General features: G+C 42.6%; 1 protein-coding gene across 3 annotated transcripts; it reads left to right on the plus strand.

Annotated features, from left to right (window-relative positions):
• The first annotated feature begins 492 nt into the window (after nucleotides 1-492).
• Nucleotides 493-21,676, plus strand: LOC122235477 (PWWP domain-containing DNA repair factor 3B-like). 3 transcript variants are annotated; one of them, XM_042975103.1, is made up of 3 exons: nucleotides 493-566; nucleotides 16,702-16,886; nucleotides 17,624-21,676. In XM_042975103.1, exon 3 carries the CDS (start codon nucleotides 17,842-17,844, stop codon nucleotides 21,178-21,180), a length of 3,339 nt encoding a protein of 1,112 aa, XP_042831037.1. In that variant the 5' UTR covers nucleotides 493-566; nucleotides 16,702-16,886; nucleotides 17,624-17,841; the 3' UTR covers nucleotides 21,181-21,676. The 3 variants fall into 3 exon arrangements, with proteins under 3 accessions (XP_042831037.1, XP_042831038.1, XP_042831036.1); XM_042975104.1 differs by lacking the exon at nucleotides 493-566 and adding an exon at nucleotides 4,074-4,132; XM_042975102.1 differs by lacking the exon at nucleotides 493-566 and adding an exon at nucleotides 10,676-10,760.
• The last annotated feature ends 3,054 nt before the right edge of the window (nucleotides 21,677-24,730 follow it).

Here is a 24,730-nt window from a genome sequence, read left to right on the forward strand (position 1 = left end):
GGTGAGAAAGAATGTGGCGGAATACTAGGCACAACGTGATACAGTTTGTTGTAATACCCAGGCAACGCACCAGGAAGCAAGGATATTCAAGGATACACACACGGGTCTTCCACAAAACCAAACAAAACCAAAAGCGGTAGAAAAGGGACGGGGGTGGTTTACACAGAACACTCAGGAGGATGGCCATTCCTCTGCAAGCGGAAGCAGTGGGTGGAAAGGGTCCCGGGAGGAGACGGAGTAGGAATTGTTAAATTCCCCCACATAGGAAAGGTGCACCTGTCGCCCACTCCGGTGTCCTTTTGTGATTTCCCAGGAGGATGGCCTGCGAAACGTCCTCGGCGGTAGAACGGGAAACCCCGAGCCCTGGCCTCCACCCTTGGCACGGACGCCAAGGTCCTGGGCAGTCCCTCCAGGGGGCGTGTCTCGGCGAAGGTCCCGCCCCCGTCACGTGCACCTAGCCAACCAATCAGCGACGCTCCTGCCCAGGCACGGCTGGGGAGTTCGTTGCCCTCCCGAGGCTCTCAGAGGAGCTTCGCAGAGGACTCCGTGTGGAGGTCGCCGTGCAGGTAGAGGGATGGAGGGAGGGACAGAGAGACAGAGGATGAGGGTGGGGCATAGGGACCCTTAGGGAGGCCAGGCGGGTGGGGAGGCGGGTCTGGTGACTCTGTCTGGCCATGGGAGGTGGGCGGGGGCGTCTACTCAGCCACGAGGGGACCAGGGTGTGGGGCGGCAGTTGCTTGGCTGACCTCTGAGGTGATCCCATGGAGTCCTTGAGGACTGTGACAGGACAGGACGAGGATGAGGCCCCCGAGGGCAATGTGGGGTGGCGGCGGCTGGGCTGACTTCTGAGGTGATGTCTCCGAGGCATCCCCCGGATGAGGGGATGGGACAGGAGAGGACAGGACAGGACAAGACCCTGTGGGCAGTGTGGGGTTGTGGCAACTGAGCTGATATCTGAGGTGATGGCCCCACGGAGTCCTCGGGGGCTCCAACAGGACAGAAGACAGGACAGGACGAGGCCCCCGAGGACTCATGGGATGGGGGCGGCTGGGCTGACCTATGAGGTGATGTCCCTCCCAGAGTCCTCCCGGGCTCCGTCAGGACAGGACAGGACACGACAGGACAGGACAGGACAGGTCGAGGCCCCCAAGGGCAGCATGCGGTGGCGGCGGCTGGGCTGACCTCTGAGATGATTTCCCCATGTAGTCCACTTTTTTTTTTGGGGGGGGGTTCCAGTCATCTGTGGATGGACACTTTGTTTCCACGTTTATCTATTGTGAAAGTGCTGTATGAGCACAGGTACACAAATATCTTTCTGACACTCTGTATCTGTTTGATTCTCTTCTTTCACGTCTTTTGGGCATATACCTAGCCACGGAATTGATGGATTGTATGGTAGCTCTATTGCTTAGTTTTTGAGGTTCTTCCATACTGTTTTCCATAGTAACTGTACCAGTTTCCAATCCTACCAACAGTGGGGAATTGTTCCTGTTTCTCCACATCCATGCCAACACTTGTTATTCCGGGTTTTTTTTTTTTTTTTGTCTTTGTTTTGTTTTTGTATTTTGTTTGCTTGATAATGGGCATCCAAATGAGTGTGAAGTGCTGTCTCCTTGTGGTTTTGATTTGCATTTCAGTAATTATTAGTTATGTTGAGACTCTTTTCATGCGCTTATCGCCATTTGTATACTTTCTTTGGAGAAATGTCCATTCCAGTCCTTTGACAATTTTTTAATCAGATGACCTTTGCTGTAGTTGCGGTGGTGGTTGTGGTTGATTGGCCGGACCTCTTTATATGTTCAGCATTTTACTCTCTTATCAGAGAGATTGTTTGCAATCATTGTTATCAATTCCATGGATTGCCTGGACACTTTGTTGAGAATGTCCTTTGATGCCCAGATGTTTTAAATTTTGATGTTGTCCAATTCATCTATTTGTTTCCTTGCCTCCTGGGCCTTTGCAAATAAAATTGTATGAACCCTAAGGTCATAAAAGTTTTCTCCTATGTTTTCTTATAGATGTTTTAAGGTGTGATCTTGCATTTTTTTAGTCTTTGATCATGTTGAATTGATCTTTGTGCTTGCTCTCAGGTAGTGATCTAATTGCTTTTTTCCTCCCATGAAAAAATAATTGTACCACCCTCATTTATTGAATGGCACACACTTCCCCACTATCAGCTATGCCATGCCTATCATATGTCAAGTTTCGCTCTGTCCCTGATTCCGCTTCCCTATCCTGGTCCACCAGTCATTTCATTTATCCTGTGCCAAAAACCACAGCTTGGAGTAGAATGAAGACTCTAAGCCAGAACTGTCTAACTCTGAGTCCTCAAATATTAGCTGATACTAGGATGTCTAAGATCCTTCGGTGAATTCCTCAGAGCCTCCACAAGAGGTTCTACCCTATGTATGAGAACCCTTAGCATCTGGACTCGTTTAACTTCCCTTTTATCCTCTCCATCCTGAGCTTCTTGCAGTTTCCTCAAGCACACCATTGCTGTTTCACCACTGGGCCTTTGAACAAGCTCAGTCGACTTCTCTGTCAAGTCTTGGTTGGCACTCCTTCCTTTGCCTGATACTGTGATTTGTGCTGCCTCTCTCCTCTCAATACACTGTAATCCAATCATCTGTGTGCTAATGAGACTGTACTATTGTGCCCCACCTTGATCATGCTGGAAACCTGTATGATTCAACCGAGCAGATTTGAAACTTACAATTCAAATTGGTTACTGTTTGCCCGTAAATAAAAACAACATTTCTGCAAGCTTTACTGCCCTTCGAAAGTATACATACCCATAGCTCATTTAATCATCTTGATAACCCTCTGGAAGATGAATTAGTGTAAGGCCAGTTTATAATTTAAGAGGATGAGGATCAAAGAGCGCAAATGTTTACCCAAGTTTGTAGAGCTTCACAGTAGAGCTAGGACCAGACCTTTGGTATTTTGCCCCACTGCTCTCCCCTGGCCCGCACCTGTGACCGTTTTGGGTTACTTTGCTGCTCTGGAAATAAACCTCATCTTCAGCTGTAGATCATGATCTCTAGCAGTGTTTGTGTCTTTGAAGAGTGTGACCGCAGATGTGGGAGTCCTTTAAAAAGTTGTCGTTTTCAATGTAAATTTCAAAACAAGTTACTTGAGGAAGGTACTATCTTTAACATTTTGGAATGCACCTAAACGTCATGAAATGATAAACCCATTGAAGAGTTCATGGACACCAGACCAGGTGAAAAGACAAAGGGGCTATCCTCGATAGAGCAAAGATCAGCAGTTCAGCAACCTGAAAGTAGTGTGCATCCAAATTTTCAGGGACATTCTGATTCTTTATGGCTAGCACAAGGACAGGAATCTGGATTTGTAAGAAGCTACCACAAGGGATTTGGATAATTAATAAATACAATGTAACATAAGTGCTATGGCAGGCCGTGCATCTACCTAAGCATTCTACCCTTCATCCTTTCATCCTTGCTAACAGAACCTTGACCCCGTTATGTGTAGAGGTGAGCACGTGGCCCAGTCCAGCCCCTGGGCTGGCCATGATACGTGTCCCAGATGACACTGGTGGCATTCCTAGGAAAGCTTCATGAACTGGAAAGATGCAGCTGGCTTCCCCCTTTGATCTTTACCCTTTGTCCTGCCAGAGATATAGATACAATGCTTGTGACCTTGGAGACAAAAGCCACATTTAAGGACAGAGGGGCAAGAAAAGAGAAGATCCTGGCTCCTTGTGTAGCACCAGCCCTGAACAGTGTATTCCTACTGCATGTTAACCGGAATAAGTGAACCCCCTATGTGTCTAAGCCACTATTTGAAATGCAGTCAATCGCAATTCATAATGATAGAACAGTGCATACCTGAAATTTATTTTTACCCAACTTGCATCAGGTGTGGTACACTATTACTGTGACATTTAAACCCAAACATGTATAATGACTCCAAACTAGTTCGTTTATTTCTCCTGTAACATTACCGGGAAAGTCAGTATGTCCTCATGGTGGGCATTATCCATGCACTTCTACAGGGACCCAGGCTGTCAGAAAGTCTGCCACATCCAACATGTGACTTCCACGGGTGCCCTGGACGTGGCCTCCTTTGCAGTTTGCTAGAAGGGGAAAAGGGCACGGAGGTGTGCCAGGTACGGGGATTTTTTTTTTCTTTCTTTTTTTTTTTTTTTTATGAGCTAGGCCTGGCAGTGGCACACACCATTTCCGCTGACACCTCATTGCCTACATCTCAGTCACACGGTCACATCTAACAGCAAGGAAATCTGGGAAATGATGCCTACACAGGGGCCCAGGAAGACGAGGAGAGCCAGGACTTAGGTGGGGAGCTGGAAGCCCCCGCAGTCTATGCCTTTCTAAAATTAATGTAAAACTTGACTGCATTGGGTTTTCTTAAAGGGAAACTCATAAAAATCCTAGAAGCATGAACTGAAAGTCCAGCATGAAATTAAACGAGGCCTTCCCACTTACAGACTGTGAGACAAAGTCCAGCATGAAATTAAACAAAGCCTTCCCACTTACAGACTGTGAGATATTGAGCTAATTTCTTGACCTCCCTAAGCCTCGGTGACTTTCTTACTATCTTAAAGGCATAACAGCAGTATTGTTCTCATAGTATTTTGGATGAAATTAAGTGAAATAATGCATAAAAAATCTTATGGGCACTCAATAATATAAAGCAAGCACTCAAATATTGATAACAGCACAATAATATTAATGTTTATAATTAGTTATACCACAATTGTGATTATATTATAATAATTTTTATATTGTCATTATTATGGCCACATTTTTAGCCACTGGTATACAATTTCCTGAACATCAAACATTGACTGCAAACTAGTGCCTGCTATATATTTCAGAGCCTAAAAAATGAATGTTTTGATCATCAAGATTAAATATAACATTAAAAAATTTGGGATGGGAAATATAATATATTTCAAGTATATGAATTATTTAGGGTGTGTCAAATGTCACAGGGCATTTTTATTCTTTTTATAAAAGTTTATTTATTTATTTTGAGAGACAGAGCATGAGCAGGGGAGGGGCAGAGAGACAGAGAGAGCAAGAGAGAGATTGAAGGAGGGAAACCCAAGCAGGCTCTGCACTGTCAGCATGAGCCCGATGCTGTGCTCAAACTCACGAACTGTGAGATTATGATCTGAGCCAAAATCAAGAGTCTGACACTTAACTGACTGAGCCACCCAGGTGCCCCTCTTGCAACTTCTTATTACCATTGCAAGTTCCTTCTTTTCAAATGAGCCCTCACATGATGGCATTCCTCAAGACTTGATTTTACTCAGTTCTTTTCTCAATTTATACCCTTTCCCTAAATGTTTCCATATAGGTCCATGGTTTTGATTACCATTTACATCATAGTTTCTCAAAGTGTGGTGCGTGGGATCACCTATATCAAAATCACAGAAAGGAGAGTGTTAGAGTCCAGATTCCTTGGGTCTATCCAAGGCCTGCCCAATCAAATATGTGGGTGGGCACTGGGAATCTGCATTTTATTTTATTTTTATTTTTTTATGTTTATTTACTTTTGAGAGAGAGAGAGAGAGAGAGAGAGAGAGAGAGGCAGAGAGAGAGAAGGAGACACAGAATCTGAGGCAGGTTCCAGGCCCTGAGCTGTCAGCACAGAGCCCTACACGGGGCTCGAACCCACGAACTGTGAGATCATGACCTGAGCCAAAGTCAGACGCTTAAACTGACTGAGCCACCCAGGCGCCCCTGGGAATCTGCATTTTAAATAAATTCTCCAGGTTGCTCTCAACCCCACTGAAGTTGGAACCACTGTTATTTGTCAAGGAGGACCTGACTGTCATTAACAATGGCAGCTCAACATCTCCATCTTGTGGCTTCTTAACACCATTGTCATTGTTTTGCAAATGCAGTCCATGGATGTTAGGAAACTATTAAAAATCTGAAAAACAGAAAAGAAATAGGAACAAAGGACATTAGTGGAGTATCTGCTCCACGAATAACCAAGACTGAGTTATAACATCTTTTGACTTTTCCAACACCAAACTTGAACTTATCTGTATTAAACTTTTAAGGGGAAGTCAAATTGATGCGTTTCAATTGTCATCCGACTACACGAAAACACAGGTATTGGATGGCTGCTATCTATAGATCATTACACCACGTCTTGGTTTCGTACAGTGATGCCAAGAGGATTTCATGAATTATCAAGTTATCCTTCTAGAGCTTAGCTAATAAGGAACATTCCACTTTCCAAAAATAATTTAATATGGAGCACTCTTAGTTAAATTCAGTTCTACTGTTAAGTCTTTCTTCTAATTATAAAAGCAATAAACATTCATGGTAAAATAATTTTTAGAAAATATAAAATTTATGAAGGAAATGAAATTCATACTTTATTCCACCACTCCGATATACCGTACAATTCGAAATTGGGGGATACTATTTGCTTTTGTCCTTCTCCCTTCCCCTCTCTCCCTCTCTCTCTTCCCCTATACTCTTTCCATTTGACATTTCGCTTTTTTGTACCTGCCTTACTTTCTACAAGCTCTGTATTTTTTTCTGTTTTTAACCACACATTTTACTTCTTTCATCTGAGATTTGGAAGCAAAGCTTCAATATTTTATTCAGTCTGATCACACTTTCATACTGCCTACTTCAAGTAACAGGTTAATGCTAAGCCAATGATTTATGTTTTACTTGCAGTTCTCTTCCTTATAATGCTCAGCATTTCACTGGCGCTTGTAAGCACACCAGTGTGTTGGGTGAGGGATGACTGATGATGACCATTCAATGGGGTAAGGATAGTCCCTTTAACAAGTGCCTCTGGGACAATGGTGCATCCATGTACAAATGAATGAAGTTGGACACTATAGTCACACCATACACAAAAAGCCTAAATATAACAGCTAAAAATTTTAAATTCTTAGAATAAAACAGAGGAGTAAACCTTCATGACCTTGGATTTCTTAAATATTAGACCAAAAGCAACAAACAAACAAAAAAATAGGTAGGCTGGCCTTCATCAAAATGAAAATGTTTTTGCATTAAAAGACACTATCGACAGAGAGAAATGATATCCTACAAGATGGGAGGGAACATTGGCAAATTATATGTCTAGTGGGAGTCTAGTAACTAGAGTATATAAAGAACCCTTACAACTCCAACCAAATGACCAAACAAACAGCAAAAATGGGAAAGGGATCTGAATACATATTTCTCCAAGGAAGATATACAAATGGCCATCAGTCACATGATAATATGCTCAACATAATTAGTCATTAGGAATTGGAAATCAAAACCTAACAATAGCTGTTAACACCCACTAGGGTGTCTAAAACTAAGGTGCAGGGGGAAGGGAAAAATAACAAAATTGCTGTTGAGAATGTGGAGAAATTGGAAGCCTTATACACACACTGCTGGTGGGAATTTAAAGTGGCGCAGCCACTGTTGAAAACAGCTTGGAGGTTCCTCAAAAGCTTAAACATATAATTAGCATATGATGCAGCAATTCTGCTCCTAGAGATATATACCACCCTCCATTTAAAACAGGCATTCCAAAACCGCATGAACATGTATGTTCATAGTAGCACTATTCAAAACAGCCAAAAGTGGAAGCAACTCAATCTTCTATCAACAGATGAATGGGTAAACATAAGGTGGAATATCCATAAAGCAGAATATTATGCAGACATTAAAAGGAACGTTGCAATGTAGATGAACCTTAAAATCATCATTCTACATGAAGTAAGCTAGACCACACTATGTGTGGTTCGACTCATATGAAATATTCAAAATAAGACAACCCATAAAGACAGAAAGTACAGTTGTGGTTGCCAGGAGGTAGGGGCAGGTGGGAATGAGGTGTGGCTGGGTATAAGGTGGGTATACGATTTCCTTTAGAACTTCTGAAAATGTTTTGTTAAGAAGATAGAGGTCATGATTTCACAACATCGAAAATTTACCTAATGCCATCGAATAGTATACTTTAAAATGTGACAATGGAATATTAACTGGCCATCAAAAAAAAGATGACACCTTGACATTTGCAGTGACGTGGTTGGAGTTAGAATGTATTATGCTAAGCGAAATAAGTTAGTCAGAGAAAGACAAATACCGTATGATTTTTCCACTAATATGTGGAATTTACAAAACAAAACAGATGAACATATGGGAAGGGAGGCAGAAGAGAAGGGAAACAAACCACAAGAGACTCTGAACGATAGAGAACAAACTGAAGGTTGCTGGAGAGAGGTGGGTGGGAGATGGGCTAGATGGGTGATGGATATTAGGGAAGGCACTTGTTACGATGAGCACCGGGTGTTGTATGGAAGTGATGAATCACTGAATTCTACTTCTGAAACAAACATTGCCCTGTATATTAACTAACTAAAATATAAAAAAAAAACCTAAAAATAAAACTAAAAATAAATAAATAAATAAATAAATAAATATATGAATTTCAATTCAATAAAATATTTTAAATTTTTAATGAAAAAATAATGCTTTTTAAAACCAATGCTACAGTGTATGTTAACTAACTTGATTTAATTTTTCAAAAATAATGCTCTTGAGGCCACTTTAATAAAATATTCAAGTATTTTGAAAAAAAGACTAAGCAGTCTATTTTTTTTTCCTTCTTTAAAATTTTTTAAGCGTTTATTTATTTTTGAGTGCGAGAGAGACACAGGGGAGGGCAGAGAGAGAGGGAGACACAGAATCTGAAGCAGGCTCCAGGCTCTGAGCTGTCCGCACAGAGCCCGACATGGGGCTCAAACTCACCAACTGTGAGATCATGACCTGAGCCGAAATTGGATGCTTAACCGACTGAGCCACCCAGGCGCCCCGTAGCAGTCTATTTTAATGCATTCATTTAAAAATAATATTCAGCTCATTATTGCTTACATGTAAATATGGTTTTTGAAAAAATTACTATATTTTTGAAAACAAACAAAAGTATTAAAAGTATGGCATTGTTTTACATCTTTGCAAGTCTATTCAATACCTACCTGAATAGGAAAGGCCTCGATTTTCTTACCTGCCTCTTCACCTCTTACAGTCTGTTGTTTCAGTGGAAGGCAACCAAGAAATCCAGATTCACTGATACTGAGTAGGGAGAGGAAGACCTCACTGGCCCTCCAGCAGGTTCTCAGGGACCCCCCTCCCCACCAGGGTTCCAGAATGACCACCGGGCACTGCTGACGTCCAGTGTTCTTTCATAAAGTTTAATCAACCCTTTGAGAGCAGAGACACTATGAGCTGATTTGACAAAAACGGACACTAGGGAACAGAGACCTTAGGGCACAATGTGAAAGTCACACAGCTGAGGAGAGGCAGAGCTGAGACTTAAACCCACATCCGTCTTTCAGAAAGTATCTCTGATTTGAGAAGATCGACCATGAATGCACCCCACTATTTTCCCTCCCCCAAAACTACATAGGCTACACCGGGGGGGGGGGTGTCTTGATATCTCTCTCCCACTCCTCTACACTAAGAACATGTTGAAAGCCTTTATTTAGTTGGCACACTGTTATATAAAAGTCCAGCTTGCCCTTCTCTTGTGGATTGCATGCGGGATGGGAGGGCTTTGTCTTGCTTCAGAATCTGGGGTCCAGGGCTGTGCTGGGCCATCTGTGTCTGTGTCTGGATCCATCACCTCATGAGGGCTGATTTGGGGCATCACTCGCCAAATCAGCATTCAGTGACATCATGTTGGTGGCTTAAAGTCGGCCATAGTGGGAGTATTTACATCATGGAAATAGGAAAACTCTGGAAATCGGAACTGCACTCTCCCTTCCCAAAGACCTGTTTCCAGCACATCACTGCCCAAGACTGGCCACAGAAGAATCGCCTAGAATTCATTAATAGGAGGAAAAGCTGCACCACAGGGCAGCTCTGTCCCCTAAAATAAATGACTATGAGAGAAGAAGTATGTGCTGTGTGCCCTGATGATAGGAGCCCTATCTCTGAGCATAGTATTCTTTGGCAGTGTGGTTGCAGCAGTACATGCTGAGCACAGATCCCAAATGTGAGAGGTTCATCTCCACCTCCCTTAATGTCCTAGATCAATGACATTTGTGGAAGTTGTCTCTCTTCTCAGGAACCACTGGTGTCCTGAAAACCCTGTCAATACACATTTGTCCAAGTGTTGACTCAGGGTCATTTGGTCCTGCTGCAACCTGAGTTTCTAGTTTGCCTTCCCCTGACGCCCAGGTCCTTTATCCTCACATGTTTTCTCCTCTTGGGTCATTTTAAATTGAGTGACAGTCCTTGGATCCCACCTACACAAATGCACCTGGCCTCATGTGTCCTGGAAGGTTGAAAGGAGGTCCTTAACAGGACTTGGATCCTAAGTGTGGGGCGTGTGTGTGTCTGTGTGTGTGTACGTGTGTGTAAAGCTGTTATCTTTCTACTTTATTTCCTCTCTAATCCATTTTGTGAAAACTCCTCTGCCCTCAATGCCTTTTCCATGAGAACATCGAGTAGTGTCTCTAATATTTTATTCATTCATTCATTCATTCATTCATTCATTGGATTGGTCAGGGTGTAACTGACTGAGAGTGAGATCAACGCTCTGCATCTGAGGATGTACTGGTACTTCCTGGTTTCCATAGAAAGCTAACATCAGGGAGAACATTTTGATGATATTCTGGTTTCCATGACAACTGGGGTAAGCCATTCCTTCCTGGAGACAGAAACATTTAACAAGGATATTTACAGACTGGAGAGATGGAGTAACTGTAGAAACATCGAGACTAGTCGGTGTCTGCTATCAATGTGAGTTGTGTGTGTGTGTGTGTGTGTGTGTGTGTGTGCATTGCCAGCGTGTGGTCTTTAGTTGGACATTGAGAGCTCTAATCTCTCCTGTTTTATAAGAGAGGATGGCAGCTCCTCTTGTGAAGGGTTAGGGTGATTGAATAACCTGTCATACCTCAGTCCCGTTTTACTGTCCTAAGGTGACACCACTGCACGAAGGAATTGTTACCTGAGTACTTGAAAGCAGAGGTCCCCAAGTATTTCTCATCATGTACCTCTGCTTAACGATTGTCCCATGAACCCTTAAGATGTAAGTTTACTCATTTACACCTACTTATAGTAAAATTATTGTGTGCATAAAATGAGAGAAAATTTGAAGTCAGTAAATGAGGGAAATGGGTAGGGTTGGGAGATCTAATGTTACTTTGTGTAACCTAGAGGATAATATTGTGAGTATTATCACACAATGAGTAGCTCATACACACACAAACTAAGAAGCATGTCTAAAAGACAAAGTGTGAGCCCAAGCTCTGAGGTCTCCTCCTCAGATCATGGCTTCTCAGAAGCACCATATCTTCCCTTGGTTTTTCTAGAACTACAAGTGCCCACTCTTCCTATCATGGTACTCTTGTCTCATTGCTCCCTTTTTGACTTTTTTTTTTTTTCCTTTTTGGTCTCCAAAGAATTCTATCAAGTTCTCTCTAATTAAAATAATAAGAGAATATTGCTTAATAGCCATGCTTGTTTTTCCCTCTTTGTTTTTAAGGCCCTTCCTTTCCCTTTGGTTTCTAGAACTTTTACTATGATGAGCCTAGACCTGTTTGTATGTGTGTCTTCGTGTGTGTGTGTGTGTGTGTGTGTGTGTGTGTGTGTGATGGAATGTATTATGCTTGCAGTTTGGCACATCAAATATACCACCTGATATCGTTCTTTATTTTGGAAGATTGTTCCTTCACACATTCAGCAGTCCTTTGCTCTCTTCTTGGACTGCAATACAGTATCTCTTATGTGGTTAAAAATATACATTTTAATAATAATTTTTCCTTTGACCAATGTAAAGTACACCTCAAAGACATTTCAAATATATTCTCATCACTTTCTATGCTAACGGTATGGTACAGTTTTGGTTGCCTTCTTTTTGTTCACTTACATCCAGTATTTCACTTCATATCTCCTTAGAGTCCTTATAAAGTAAGGTTTTTGGTGCCTATGTACACATAAATGTGTCCTCCCTGTAATATTTTAAAACATGATTTGAAAAGTGATATAGGGGAGCCTGGGTAGCTCAGTTGGTTAAGCGTCCGATTCTTGATCTCAGCTCAGGTCTCAGGGTCGATGAGTTCAAGCCCTGTGTTGGGCTCTACACTGGGGGTGAAAACTACTTTCAAAAAAAAAAAAAAGGAAAGAAAAGTGATGTCTACCCTCACCACCCACTTCCATCCTTTTTCCTCTTCTGTTTTCAGTGGAACCATACCATGACATTTCTGTTTGCCATTCTGGACTTTTCTCTTTCATTTACATGTCTTTTGTGTCCTAAGATAAAGTATATACCGTTGTTCTCCATGTGAATATGTGCTTTATGGAAAGCATATTATTTGTACTTAATTGGTCTCTAGTTCGATTTTTTTTTGCCCGAATTTTCTTCCTGTGTCAATACATGAAGGTGTGCATCAGTCTTTGTGTTGGATACATAACATGCCCTTGTCAGATTAGATTATAGGTTTGTTAGTCTTTCCCCATGGGTATCAAGGACCTGGCATATGTCCAGTGTCGTTGTGACAAACTACAATGCAATGACTTATCATATGAACGAGGGCACATTTTTCTCCTTGTGCATGACACAGGGCAATCAATAGGTTCTGAAATTACACCTCATCAACTTGCTTAGATACTAGTAATTATGGAGGCTGCCCTTGACTTTTTTTAACCCTAATGCCATGCATGATTTCATTAGTGTTATAGAGGGTAGTGGAGGTTTCCTTGTGGCAGGTAATAGGGACCCAAGGGGTTAACAGAACATCTTTGGAAGAAAGTTAGCCTACTGGAAGGAAGAAACCACCTGAGTTTGCTAGAGGAATAGGAGAGAAGTCTCTTTAGTCTTAAAATAAGGCCCTGAGGGAAACCCTGAACTTTGTATAGTTCTTTGCTCAAGTGCTCTTGCTTCCCCTTCTGTGAGTAGATAGCTCTTGAAGATGTGTGTCTGCAAGACTAGGCGCTGTTGGTCCTTCTTTGTTAATGAAAAATTGGGAGGCAGACCTCAGCAATTTGAAGGTGTATGTCTATGTAGTGTCATAGCTGATCATTTGGAGGTGAGAAACAAGCCTAATTTTTTCACTTCTTTGAGACGACTGAGGGCAGTCATGATTTTTCAGTTTGTAACATTTGCCATTTAAATGTTTGTACAAAAATGGCTCATGTTTCCAAGTAGGCATGACCTCTATGAATTTATGAAACTAGTGAACAACATAAGGGAAAGGTTTGAAGACCCTACTCAGTTGTCCTACAAATAGAATTCAAACCCAGTGAAAGCTTAACAACTCTTGCATGTGAAAGTTCATGCTGAATTCATCTGGCACTGGAAAGGTGCAAAAATAGGCAAGAATGTATTTTCTTTTATAACTGAAATGACATAAAATGTGCCTTTATAATAAAAAAGGGGAACTGCCAACTCATCCATTTAAGGAAATACATATTTAGGGGACAGTTTAAAATCACAAAACCTACAGCGTGAAAGAAGCTCCAACAAATAGGCAGTAATTGTAGGGATGGGTCATTGGGGTAAATATGAGAGAATTCCTGCATCTGGGGAGTGGGATGGGGGCAGTCATAGCAAGGAAAGTGCCCTCATTTTGAGACAACACCTCCAGAGGGTTGTTTTCTTTTCCTTTTTCTTTGGAAGTGAAGTGATTACAGCCCTCCCTGGGGAAAAGAGTTAAAGAATAGAGCTTCCAAAACAATTCTAAAACTCATGGCCGTTGATTGGATAAATAAATACTCTCTGCCATCAGGCTCTTTCATTCCATAACCAAAGAGCAAATGGAATAGAACAAAAGGTATACCAGGACTTAAAAATTGAAGCTGGTCCAACTGAAGGCTCTACTTCTTGACGGTCTGGAATTGACTGTGAAGTTATAGATTGTGGAGTTGCTATTTATACCATTCCACGTCTGTCTTATTCTATGTGATTTTACTGGGCAGGCATGTTTGATAGATCATAGTAAACTAAAATTCTGGATACATTTTCATATTCAAGGTCTCTGAGGATTGGGGGTCACTTGGAAAGTTACTTTCGTGTCATTCAAGATTCTAATTTTTTTAATTTTTTTTAATTTTTGTTTATTTTTGAGAGAGAGAGAGAGAGAACAGAGAGAGACAAGAGTGCGAGCAGGGGAGGAACAAAGAGAGAGGGAGACACAGAATCCAAAGCAGGCTCCAGGCTCCGAGCTGTCAGCACAGAGCCCGATGCAGGGCTTGAACTCACGAATTGTGAGATCATGACCTGAGCTGAAGTTAGACGCCTAATTGACTGAGCCACCCAGACACCCCAGGAGTCTATTTTAATTCATTGCCCCTGGTGTGCAAAAAGAGGATCAACATTTAAATATTATTATCTCTTTCTATCATGTCTGTCTATGCACCCACCTGTATACATCTTTAGAGGGAAAGAAGAGAGCTGAGCTTCTGTTAGTATGAAAAAGAAAACCCTCTGCAAGATTAGGTACCAACCCTTCATGGAAGATATTTGGACAATGGGCCAAAGCATATGGTGAGAAGGCCACTTAGGATTTAATATTTTCATTTCACACCCTTCTCTTCTGATTGCCTGTCTCAAAGATGCATTGCTTTAGTAATCGGAAAAACAACCGTAATTGCTGTTTTGGTTGTCTGGTGAAAGTTACTCCATCGAAGTGTTTCATACTTTTATAATAGATATACACAAATGTGAATATGAGAGAGTATTCAAATAGGTGGTATGGGTTTTGTTTTAAGCTTATTTATTCATTTTGAGGGAGAGAGAGAGAGAGAGAGAGAGAGAGAGAGAGAGAAAGCAAGCACGAACAGTGGAAGGGCAGAGAGAGAGGGAGAGAGAACCCCAAGCAGGCTCTGCACAGTCAGCACAGAGCCTGATGCAGGGCTTGAACTCACGAACCGTGAGATCATAACCTGAGCCAAGGTCAGATGCTTACCTGAATGAGCCACCCAGGTGCCCCGGTGGTACGGTTTTTAAAACCCTTTTTAGTATCTTATATAAAATATGTACAAATAGAGTCTGTGGACTCACATATTTGCAGTTAGCATTCTTCCTAGGTGATCAGATTATTGATGCTTAACATTTTTTGTACTTTATAATTTTAAACAGCATTTTAGATTTTCCACGTGTATTTTCATTTTTTTTAAATACGAAATTTATTGTCAAATTGGTTTCCCTACAACACCCAGTGCTCATCCCAACAGGTGCCCTCCTCAATACCCATCACTCACCCTCCCCTCCCTCCCACCCCTCATCAACCTTCAGTTTGTTCTCAGTTTTTAAGAGTCTCTTATGTTTTGGCTCCCTCCCTCTCTAACCTGTTTGTTTGTTTGTTGTTTTTCTCCCACGTGTATTTTCAAAATAAGGAGCTGAAAACAACATCTACACTGGAAGCAGAAACATTTGCTTGCATGTGTAGAGCAGAAAGCATGGATTATATGCATCAATATCAGGCATCTTGGGTCACTAACGTCGTTGCTCTGAGTGTGTGTACATATCTGTGAGTGTATGTGCGTAAGTGTGTGTATGTGTGTCTTGGGGGTTGGTAGCTATCTGGTTGGGGCTGAGGTGACTCAGGCCCTCCTGTTTTGTGTGACAGGCTGGCAGGTCCTGCTGCAGGGAGATTGCAGTGGCTGAGTCACCTGTTTTTCCTTCTCCCTTTTGTTCTGTGTCCTCACGTGACACTTGTGTTCTGAGAGCCAGTACGCTGAGTTCTCTAAAGCAGAGGACACAATACCTGCATGATCATACAGTCTGGCAAGAAAAAGTGTGTGCAGACTATGCCCAAAGTATGTATAGTTAGTCATACATTTCATATTATATCTATGAGTATGTGTGAAGAAAGTTGTGCATACACACATTTCTTAGGGAAATAATATTTTGTATTATGAAACATATCATTTGAAACTGATAATGGGTGAGCTAAAATCTATAAATGAATTATTATACATATTTGTACAGTGTATACAGAAAAGCGGAACCCATGAACAGGGAATTTCTGGGGGGGGGGGATTGAGAGAACAATTGCATTTTCTGCATTACACACATCTGAGTGTTTGAAATGTATTTAGATAAAGTTTTTAAATGTCAGGGAAAAACCACATTGTAAAGAGACTCACAAAAGTTATGTGAAAAATCAGCATTCACATGAAACAGTGATCAAATATGCTCTTGAGTGAAGAAATATAGTCCTAGGTAATATGCACCAGGCATGTGTATATGGATGCATAGGAAATGTGTGAGAAGCCCATACACCATCATATTGAGAGTAAGCATCTATAATGTATTGCCTCCAGTATATATCTCTCTACACGTTTTATGTTCTCCGCAAATGCATTTAGCGTTACTTCAGAAACACCAAAAACACACTTACTTTATAGACTCTGTTTTTGTTACACACACACACACACACACACACACACGTCACTACTATCATTAAATCTGTGTGTCCAAGACAGGCAAAGGCTACTATGAAAGCAGTACTTCCCACTGTTCTGAAATAGGAGGACTAGGATAAACTAAGTAGCTTCACGTGGAGATGTATTTGAAATGCAAAAGAAGGAAGAAAATAGACATGTCTACATTATAAGTGAGATTTAACTAACATTTCTGTTTCAGAATGGCCTGCACTCCAGAGCTGGGGAAGGGAAAATGATGAATCCATCCCCATTTCATTGGCTTAACTTCCCGTCTGCTTTTCTGATTTTCTAGATTGACATTAGAGGTGCATACGTCCTGGGTATCTATCTACATTTGACGTCATTTGATCCCTGGAAGGACAGAGCACCTCAGAAGCACAGAGCAGAATAAAGGGTCTGCTGGACACGCAGTTGGAGTGTGTGAATCAACAGATGCAGCTCACAGAACCACACCTCCCAGGATTTACGTGGCATTCAGTAAGACGTTCCCATTTTACTAAGCATCTCATTTGCAGTCATCTCATGTTGAATCTGGAGTGTGGTTTACTTTGCTCCTCACTCTACAGCCACTTCTTTACACAAATTAAGTGCTTGGTGTGGGGAGGGTGGGGTGGGGGGAAGCCTTTTAAACCACCATAGAGAAATGAAAAAGTGCAGGTCACAGCCAATGGCCCATGCCTGCAGCAACTCTTGTGAAGATGGTACCAGTAACCACCATAATGATCTTTGTGAACCTCTGGATTCTAGGCTCGTGCTCTTGAACACAACATTGTGCTGACATTCAGTGTCTGTAGGCTGGAGATCACCTCTGGCTTCCCTGGGTACACAGGGTGGCACCAGCACCCCAGAAAATAAAAACTGAAACATTCCCCCAGAATGAACCCGGGGGAGCACAAAAGGCACAGGATGTCCAATACCACAGATGAGATCTAGAAAATGACACCCACCTCCCCACACAGATGCTCTTTAATATGCAGTAGTAACAAGCAGGGCAAGAAGTTGGGTTTGGCAGGTTATAAAACTCCTCTGGTATCTTCTGTATTTTTCCCTGATACTTGCCGTGTATTTTACCCCCCACCCCCACGCCCGTCTGATACACACTCTATTTCTTTGCTTTACCTCTTATCGATTCTCATTGACCAACGTTGTTCTAATTTCACACAAAAGGAGTATTTTTTCTAATACTTTTCTTCTTTTCCTTTTCCACATTCCAGTACTCTCCAATATAGTCCATTCAAAACACAGGCTCCAGCGACCCTGGGAGATTCAGGTGAAGAAAGACAGGCCACATAAGGTGTAAACCCTTTGTGGTCCTAGGCCAAAAGGTGTGGTGAAGAACATTGCTTTAGGGAACACCTGCCATGGCTGTGGGTATGACGGCCAGACCCTTCAACTTCTATTAATTCCGTCTTGAGAGGAAACTCAAATCATAATGGCTGCTGAGTATATCCTATGCAATTGGAAAGGCCACATTTGGCCAGCAAAGGTTTTGTCCAGATCTGGGATCTCACCAAAATATATGAGGAAAAGAGCACTTTCTCTAGAAGTTCAAATACTCTCAGTAGGTAAAAAAATTAAAGTGAAAAGCACAGACATAAAGATCCTAAATGAGTCTCAAATTGAATCCATTACCTCCTTGCTAGTGGCCCAGTCAAAGGCCAGTGTTCCACCAGGACAGAAAGTGGCCTACAGAAATGCTCTTAAAGTGGCACTGGAGATCCTGAATAAGAGAGCAAATTTCGGTCCAGCAAGAGCATCAGATGGTCTAGAGACCACTACACCATCTCAAAGGGGACCACAAAAGCAAGCTCATAAAAAGTACCGGAAGCCTAAAGGTACCTTACTGAGGAGTCTTAGGAAAAGAAAAAACCTCAAATCGCTGCTGGTGTGTTCACAGAATAAAAACGCCCCAGACAGTGGCCGATCACAGGCGCACACAACCATCACGCATACACTAAGGGAAAGGCGAGCAAAGTCCTCGCGAAGCTGCAGCATGTGCTCAAAGTTCCCATCACTTTTGGAAGATGATCATAAGACAGGAGGCCGACCACACGCACACACAATGGTCACGCGTACTCTAAGGGAAAGGCGAGCAAAGGCCTCGCGAAGCTGCAGCGTGTGCTCCAAGTTCTCATCACTTTCAGAACATGATCATAAGACAGGAGGTCAACCACACGCACACGCAACAGTCACGCGTACTCTAAGGGAAAGGCGAGCAAAGTCCTCGCGAAGCTGCAGCGTGTCCTCAAAGTTCTCATCACTTTTGGAAGATGATCATAAGACAGGAGGTCGACCACACGCACACACAACAGTCACACATACTCTAAGGGAAAGGCGAGCAAAGTCCTCGCGAAGCTGCAGCGTGTGCTCAAAGCTCCCATCACTTTTGGAAGATGATCATAAGACAGGAGGCCGACCACACGCGCACACAACGGTCACGCGTACTCTAAGGGAAAGGCGAGCACAGTCCTCACGAAGCTGCAGCGTGTCCTCAAAGTTCTCATCACTTCCGGAAGATGATCATAAGACAGGAGGCCGACCACACGCACACACAACGGTCACGCGTACTCTAAGGGAAAGGCGAGCAAAGTCCTCGCGAAGCTGCAGCGTGTCCTCAAAGTTCTCATCACTTTCAGAAGATGTTCATAAGACAGGAGGCAGACCACACGCGCACACAACGGTCACGCGTACTCTAAGGGAAAGGCGAGCAGAGTCCTCGCAAAGCTGCAGCGTGTCCTCAAAGTTCTCATCACTTCCGAAAGATGATCATAAGACAAGAGGTCGACCACACGCACACACAACGGTCACACGTACTCTAAGGGAAAGACGAGCAAAGTCCTCGCGAAGCTGCAGCGTGTGCTCAAAGTTCTCATCACTTCTGGAAGATGATCATAAGACAGGAGGCCGACCACACGCACACACAACGGTCACGCATACTCTAAGGGAAAGGCGAGCAGAGTCCTCGCGAAGCTGCAGCGTGTCCTCAAAGTTCTCATCACTTTCAGAAGATGTTCATAAGACAGGAGGCAGACCACACGCGCACACAACGGTCACGCGTACTCTAAGGGAAAGGCGAGCAGAGTCCTCGCGAAGCTGCAGCGTGTCCTCAAAGTTCTCATCACTTCCGGAAGATGATCATAAGACAGGAGGTCGACCACATGCACACACAATGGTCATGCGTACTCTAAGGGAAAAGCGAGCAAAGTCTTCACAAAGCTGCAGTGTGTCCTCAAAGTTCTCATCACTTTTGGAAGATGTTCATAAGGCAGGAGGCCAACCACACACACACACAACGGTCACGCGTACTCTAAAGGAAAGGCGAGCAAAGTCCTCGCGAAGCGGCAGTGTGTCCTCAAAGTTCCCATCACTTTCAGAAGATGATCATAAGACAGGAGGCAAAGGAAATAGGGACACCTCAAGAGGTATGTCTTTGCATCGCACAGTCAAAGAGAAGGGTACAAGTGCTAAAGATGGAGGTGTCCTTCCACCTTTGTCACCAAGCTTCAACCTCACTTTGCCCAAAGCTCACAAAGAAGGGGCACATGACACCTACCCAAGGACCCTGGCTGTCTCCTCTGAAAGCTCTGCCTTCTCAGGGAATGTTGAGGACCATGGAGAGGTTGCCTGGAAGCCAGGCTTGGAAGGTGCAGCAGCATCCTCCAGTGCCCCTAACCAGAGGCGGTGTTATTCACTCGGTCTGGCAAATAGAAAAAGGAAGCTGCAGGTGACAGAGTTTGAGAAAGGGCTGCAAGAACTTCAACCTTCAGTCAACTCAAAGGCTATTAACCCCACCACCACTATTAAAAAGAATGCCAACAAAGAAATGGGACAAGTGGCAAGCATGGGTTTTCCACAAGGGCCTTGTCCCATTGAAGGAGGAATGATGGTCTGGTTTAAATTTCAGAATCACCCATTTTGGCCTGCAGTAGTAAAGAGTGTCAGCCAAACAGAGCAGACTGCAAGGGTGCTTTTGGTTGAGGCAAACATGCACTGTGAAATGAGTGGCATTCGAGTTCCTCTTCGAAGATTAAAGCACCTGGATTGTAAAGAGAAAGAAAAACTAATAAAGAGAGCCAGGAAATTGTATGAGCAAAGTGTGAACTGGTGCCTCTCCCTGATTGCCCACTACAGAGAAAGGCTCAGGCGAGGTTCTTTTGCAGGCAGTTTCCTGGACTATTATGCTGCTGACATCAGTTACCCAATTAGGAAAGCCATCCAAGACAGGGATCTGGAGATTGATTTCCCAAAGGTGAATTATGCCGACCTGGAAGATTCTGAGGAGGAGACCTCCCTGGACGGGAAGAAGCCCTGCAAGAAAATTCTCCCTGACCGGATGAAGGCTGCTCGGGACCGAGCCAACCAGAAGCTAGTGGACTTCATCGTGAAAACAAAGGGGGCCGATCACCATCTTCTGGACATTGTCCAAGGCAGGAAACAGTCCAGGTGGCTGGTATCATTTAGGAATTCGAGCAGGTACGTGATCTGCGTTGAAACATACCTGGAGGACGAAGACCAGTTGGATGTGGTGGTAAGACATTTACAAGAAATCTACAAACAAATAGACAAGAAAACGCTGAATCTGGTAAGGGATGACAAAGTGAGTTTTGTTCTGGAAGTTCTTCTGCCAGAAGCAATCATTTGTTCAATTGCTGCACTTGATGGATTAGATTACAAGGAGGCAGAAAAAAAGTACCTACAGGGGCCACCTGTGCATTACCGGGAAAAAGAGCTATTTGATAAAAATATCCTAAAGAAAATAAGAAAGAGATAAGCAACAAGGAGCAAGACTAATTAACTCCCCCTGTACCCACACTTTAGCAGGAAGACCTCTCATTACCCTGTCTGTATGAAATGTGTGATCGTTCCGCTCTCTATGGCATGCAAATATGTTCTGGAAATTTGAGACCTTGGGAATATGCTGGATTCATTTTGGATCCATCTCTAGCACTTGTGGGTAGCACGGTCATCATCTTTTCTAGTACCCAAATGCCTCACAAACTAATTTGTTAAAATATTGCAAACAGTTGTACTTCCCTCTACTTGCTTGGATGTGTAACTGTCCAGATGTTTTCCTAACATGGCTTTTAACCATACTTCATATTTTAATATAGCACACACACATTATTTTATTACATGAAAGAGCACTGGTATCAAACATTAAGCAACAATCATTTTTAAAATCCAAGATAGTGATTTGTGTGTGTGCAAAATTTTCAAGAGTTAGCTGTTTTGATTCACAATAAAACCACTGTATCTTTCACCTTGAACTTTTGCTTCATCATATTTATATAGATAGATGAATAGATGATAGATAGACACATAATATTTTGGAATTTTAGTAATTTAGTTGTCACCTTTATGGTTCATTATAAATTTTCTTCTAATCCTAAATATTCACTTTTGTACTTGTTTTCATAATTTTAGAAGAGAACCTTCCAAATGGTGTGAGCTTCAGGCCCAACAGAACCTTTTGGGACTCTGCCTGAGAGTCACCAATGACTCCTGAGGCATTCTGCATGAGCTAATCCACATGACGTTCTCATGGTCCTGGAAAGTACTTGGAAACACACCATCTCCACACTCTGTGTGGACCTTGTGCACTGGAACAACACACGTTAGTTCCTCTATAAACATCATGTCGCTGAATCAAATGTGTCACTCAACTTCAGCTTTCTCATATAGCCATATTTGGCTCTACATTCTAATATTTTCTTCACTACCTCATTCATTCATTCATTGAGCTGTCCATTGATTCATAGCATTGTGAGTCAGTAGAGTAAGATGTGGTTTAAGACCGCTCTGAGGATAAATTTCAGGTGCCACAGAAAGAAGATTGGCATCATGGAATGATGACCTATAAGTGAAACCAGAACCCCAGATTTTCCCATACTTGTGAGATCGTGGGTGTCTCTTGGTTGGGGATGACGGGAAAGGACCTGGTCCCTCCTGGGGTGCCATCGATGCCAGAGGCAGTCACTGAAGAAGAAAGACATGCCTAAGACATACATCTATTCTCCTCCAGGATCACATTTGGGGTATGCAGCTGGACTGGGGGCTGGCTGTGTAGACTGTGAGATACCTTACAGCTTGAACAGTTGTAGTTGTTAAGGTGGCTCTAAGATTGCCCTAAACTGGTTCTCTATCATGGGTGTGTGTGTCTGACGGGATAGCCCAATCTGTCACCCACCCTAATCTACTGGATTAAGGAGACCTCCTCTCCTGCAGTCATAAGGCAGATGGTGGAATATCAGGTCCTGATCCTAACTGTTGGTTGGCAGAGCTGCATGGAGATGGCATGCACAGAATTTACAGGTTTCCATATTTATGTATGAATCTGACAAAGAAAAAGTGGAACCCCGAGACACGCTATAGTGACCAGCAGGAGAACACTGAATACCCAGAATCCTCCTGAAACCTCACCTAATGCTTGCTACTGGAGAGAACCCCCTAATGCTTGCTACTGGAGAGAAGCTGCCTCATTCCTGGAGAGCCTGCAAAGACCTCATCTAGGGCAGCTGCCTGAACAGATGTTGCTTCTCTTATTCAATATTAATCTCTGCTAACTTTCATTGCTATCGGACTAATGACAAGGGCAAGTAAGACTAGGTAAGATCACAGCACAGGAAAACAAAATAAAGTTTTGTTTGGATGGGAAATGCCTTACATTCAGAAAAACTGTAGGACGTGGCTCTTCTCTACTTGCATGAAGTGAGATAATATATGTGCCGATGGATTTTGAGAATATTGAGCCTGCAAGTCAGGGGACAGAATATAAGTCGATATGGGGGAGAACTTAATAACGTGGGAGCACAGGGATGTGACTCAGGGTTTGATGTCCTTAAAGGGGCCAACCCAGCAGCCTAATATGCATGTTATATAAGCTTGGACAACAACAGTATACAGTAAATGGCATGGAAATAATTGGAAAATTGAGGAATTGGCGAGAAGGTCCAGGGCGGAAGGTTTTTAGCTGTGATTTGTAACATGAGATCAGATGTCCTACCTCCGGCCTCTGTTTCTTTGGAGGGCCGAGAAATCACTGCTCAAATAAGGAACATGCTGGTGAAGTGGCACTGGCATCTTTGAGAAACTCAGTGCTGACTCTCCTCTGCAAACCATTGTTGGAAGCAAGCAATGCTGGCATGGAATTGGCAATCAATGGAGAAGACAGGATTCTCAAAAGGCAGGGTCCCAATGGTGGCACAAAACTATCATGGACAGGGTGAGCATCATTACCCTACTGGGCAGCAAGGCCAAGGTGGTGGTCAGTCTCATCTGACTGACCAGAATCTGTGGCAATGTTATAGACAGTAGTGTTCCAGGATCTAGATGTGTGTACAGCTAGCTGAGTTGTTATTTGCTTTTTATAAGGAAAACAAAAAATAAACAAAATGAGAGCTGGCAAGCAGAAAGCTGATGTTAGCAGCTGTAGTGGAAAACTGTAGTCTCCCACCAAGTATCCAGGTCTAAGTCATCCCCCAGGCCCAGACAGAGCCCTCTGAGTGAAGTGGCGGAAAAACCCAGCCAAGCCTTTCCTAAAAAAACCCTTATCTATTTTACCAAGGTAATTGTGCACTGTGGTAAGGAGGATACCTGCATTAAAAAAAAGAGAATATTGAATGTGAGTTCTCTGCTTATAAAGGGACTTATGAAGTCTAGGCAATAATGGACTTCTGTCTCATTTCCCTCTGACAGGACATCCAATGGTTCTGTGGGTCCACCCAGGGTTTGTTTGTTTGTTTTTTTTTTCCTCCAGACTCTCAGTATATAGTTGGCAATAATGTGCTTGGTAGGTGACAGAATCTTCATATTAGCACAAGTGACATTATATGGAAAGGCACACATGGAAGCCTACAAAGCTGCTATCTCCCTACAATATAAGAAAATAAAAGAAATACTAATTCTGTACTAAGAAAAGTGAGAAGACTCAGATTACTCACAAGCAAAAGAAAAAAAGTAACTATGTGCATTGGTGGATAGGTTAACCAGCTTAAATGTAGTGATTATTTTAATGTGTAAGTATATTAAATCATCAAGTTGTATACCTTATATATATACAACTTTTGTAAATTAAATCTCGATAAAGCTTGGGAAAAACAAGAAAAAAAAGACATGAAATTGGGAACATTACTATCAGCCTTACAGAGATTTAAAAAAAAAGATTATAAGTGAATTCTATGAAAGATGGCACCAAATTTAAATAAGTTACATGAAATGGACAATTTCCTGGAAACACAACTGGCAAAACTGACTGATGAAGAAATAGAAATTCTCAATACACCCATGAAAAAGTAAAGAAATTGAATCTGTTATCAAAAACC

The sequence above is a fragment of the Panthera tigris genome, chromosome X (assembly GCF_018350195.1).
Source record: "Panthera tigris isolate Pti1 chromosome X, P.tigris_Pti1_mat1.1, whole genome shotgun sequence".
NCBI lineage: Eukaryota > Metazoa > Chordata > Mammalia > Carnivora > Felidae > Panthera > Panthera tigris.

What these genes read in the sequence shown, in the direction of transcription:
- LOC122235477 (XM_042975103.1), top strand. Translation starts at nt 17,842, where the DNA reads ATGGCTGCTGAGTATATCCTATGCAATTGGAAAGGCCACATTTGGCCA.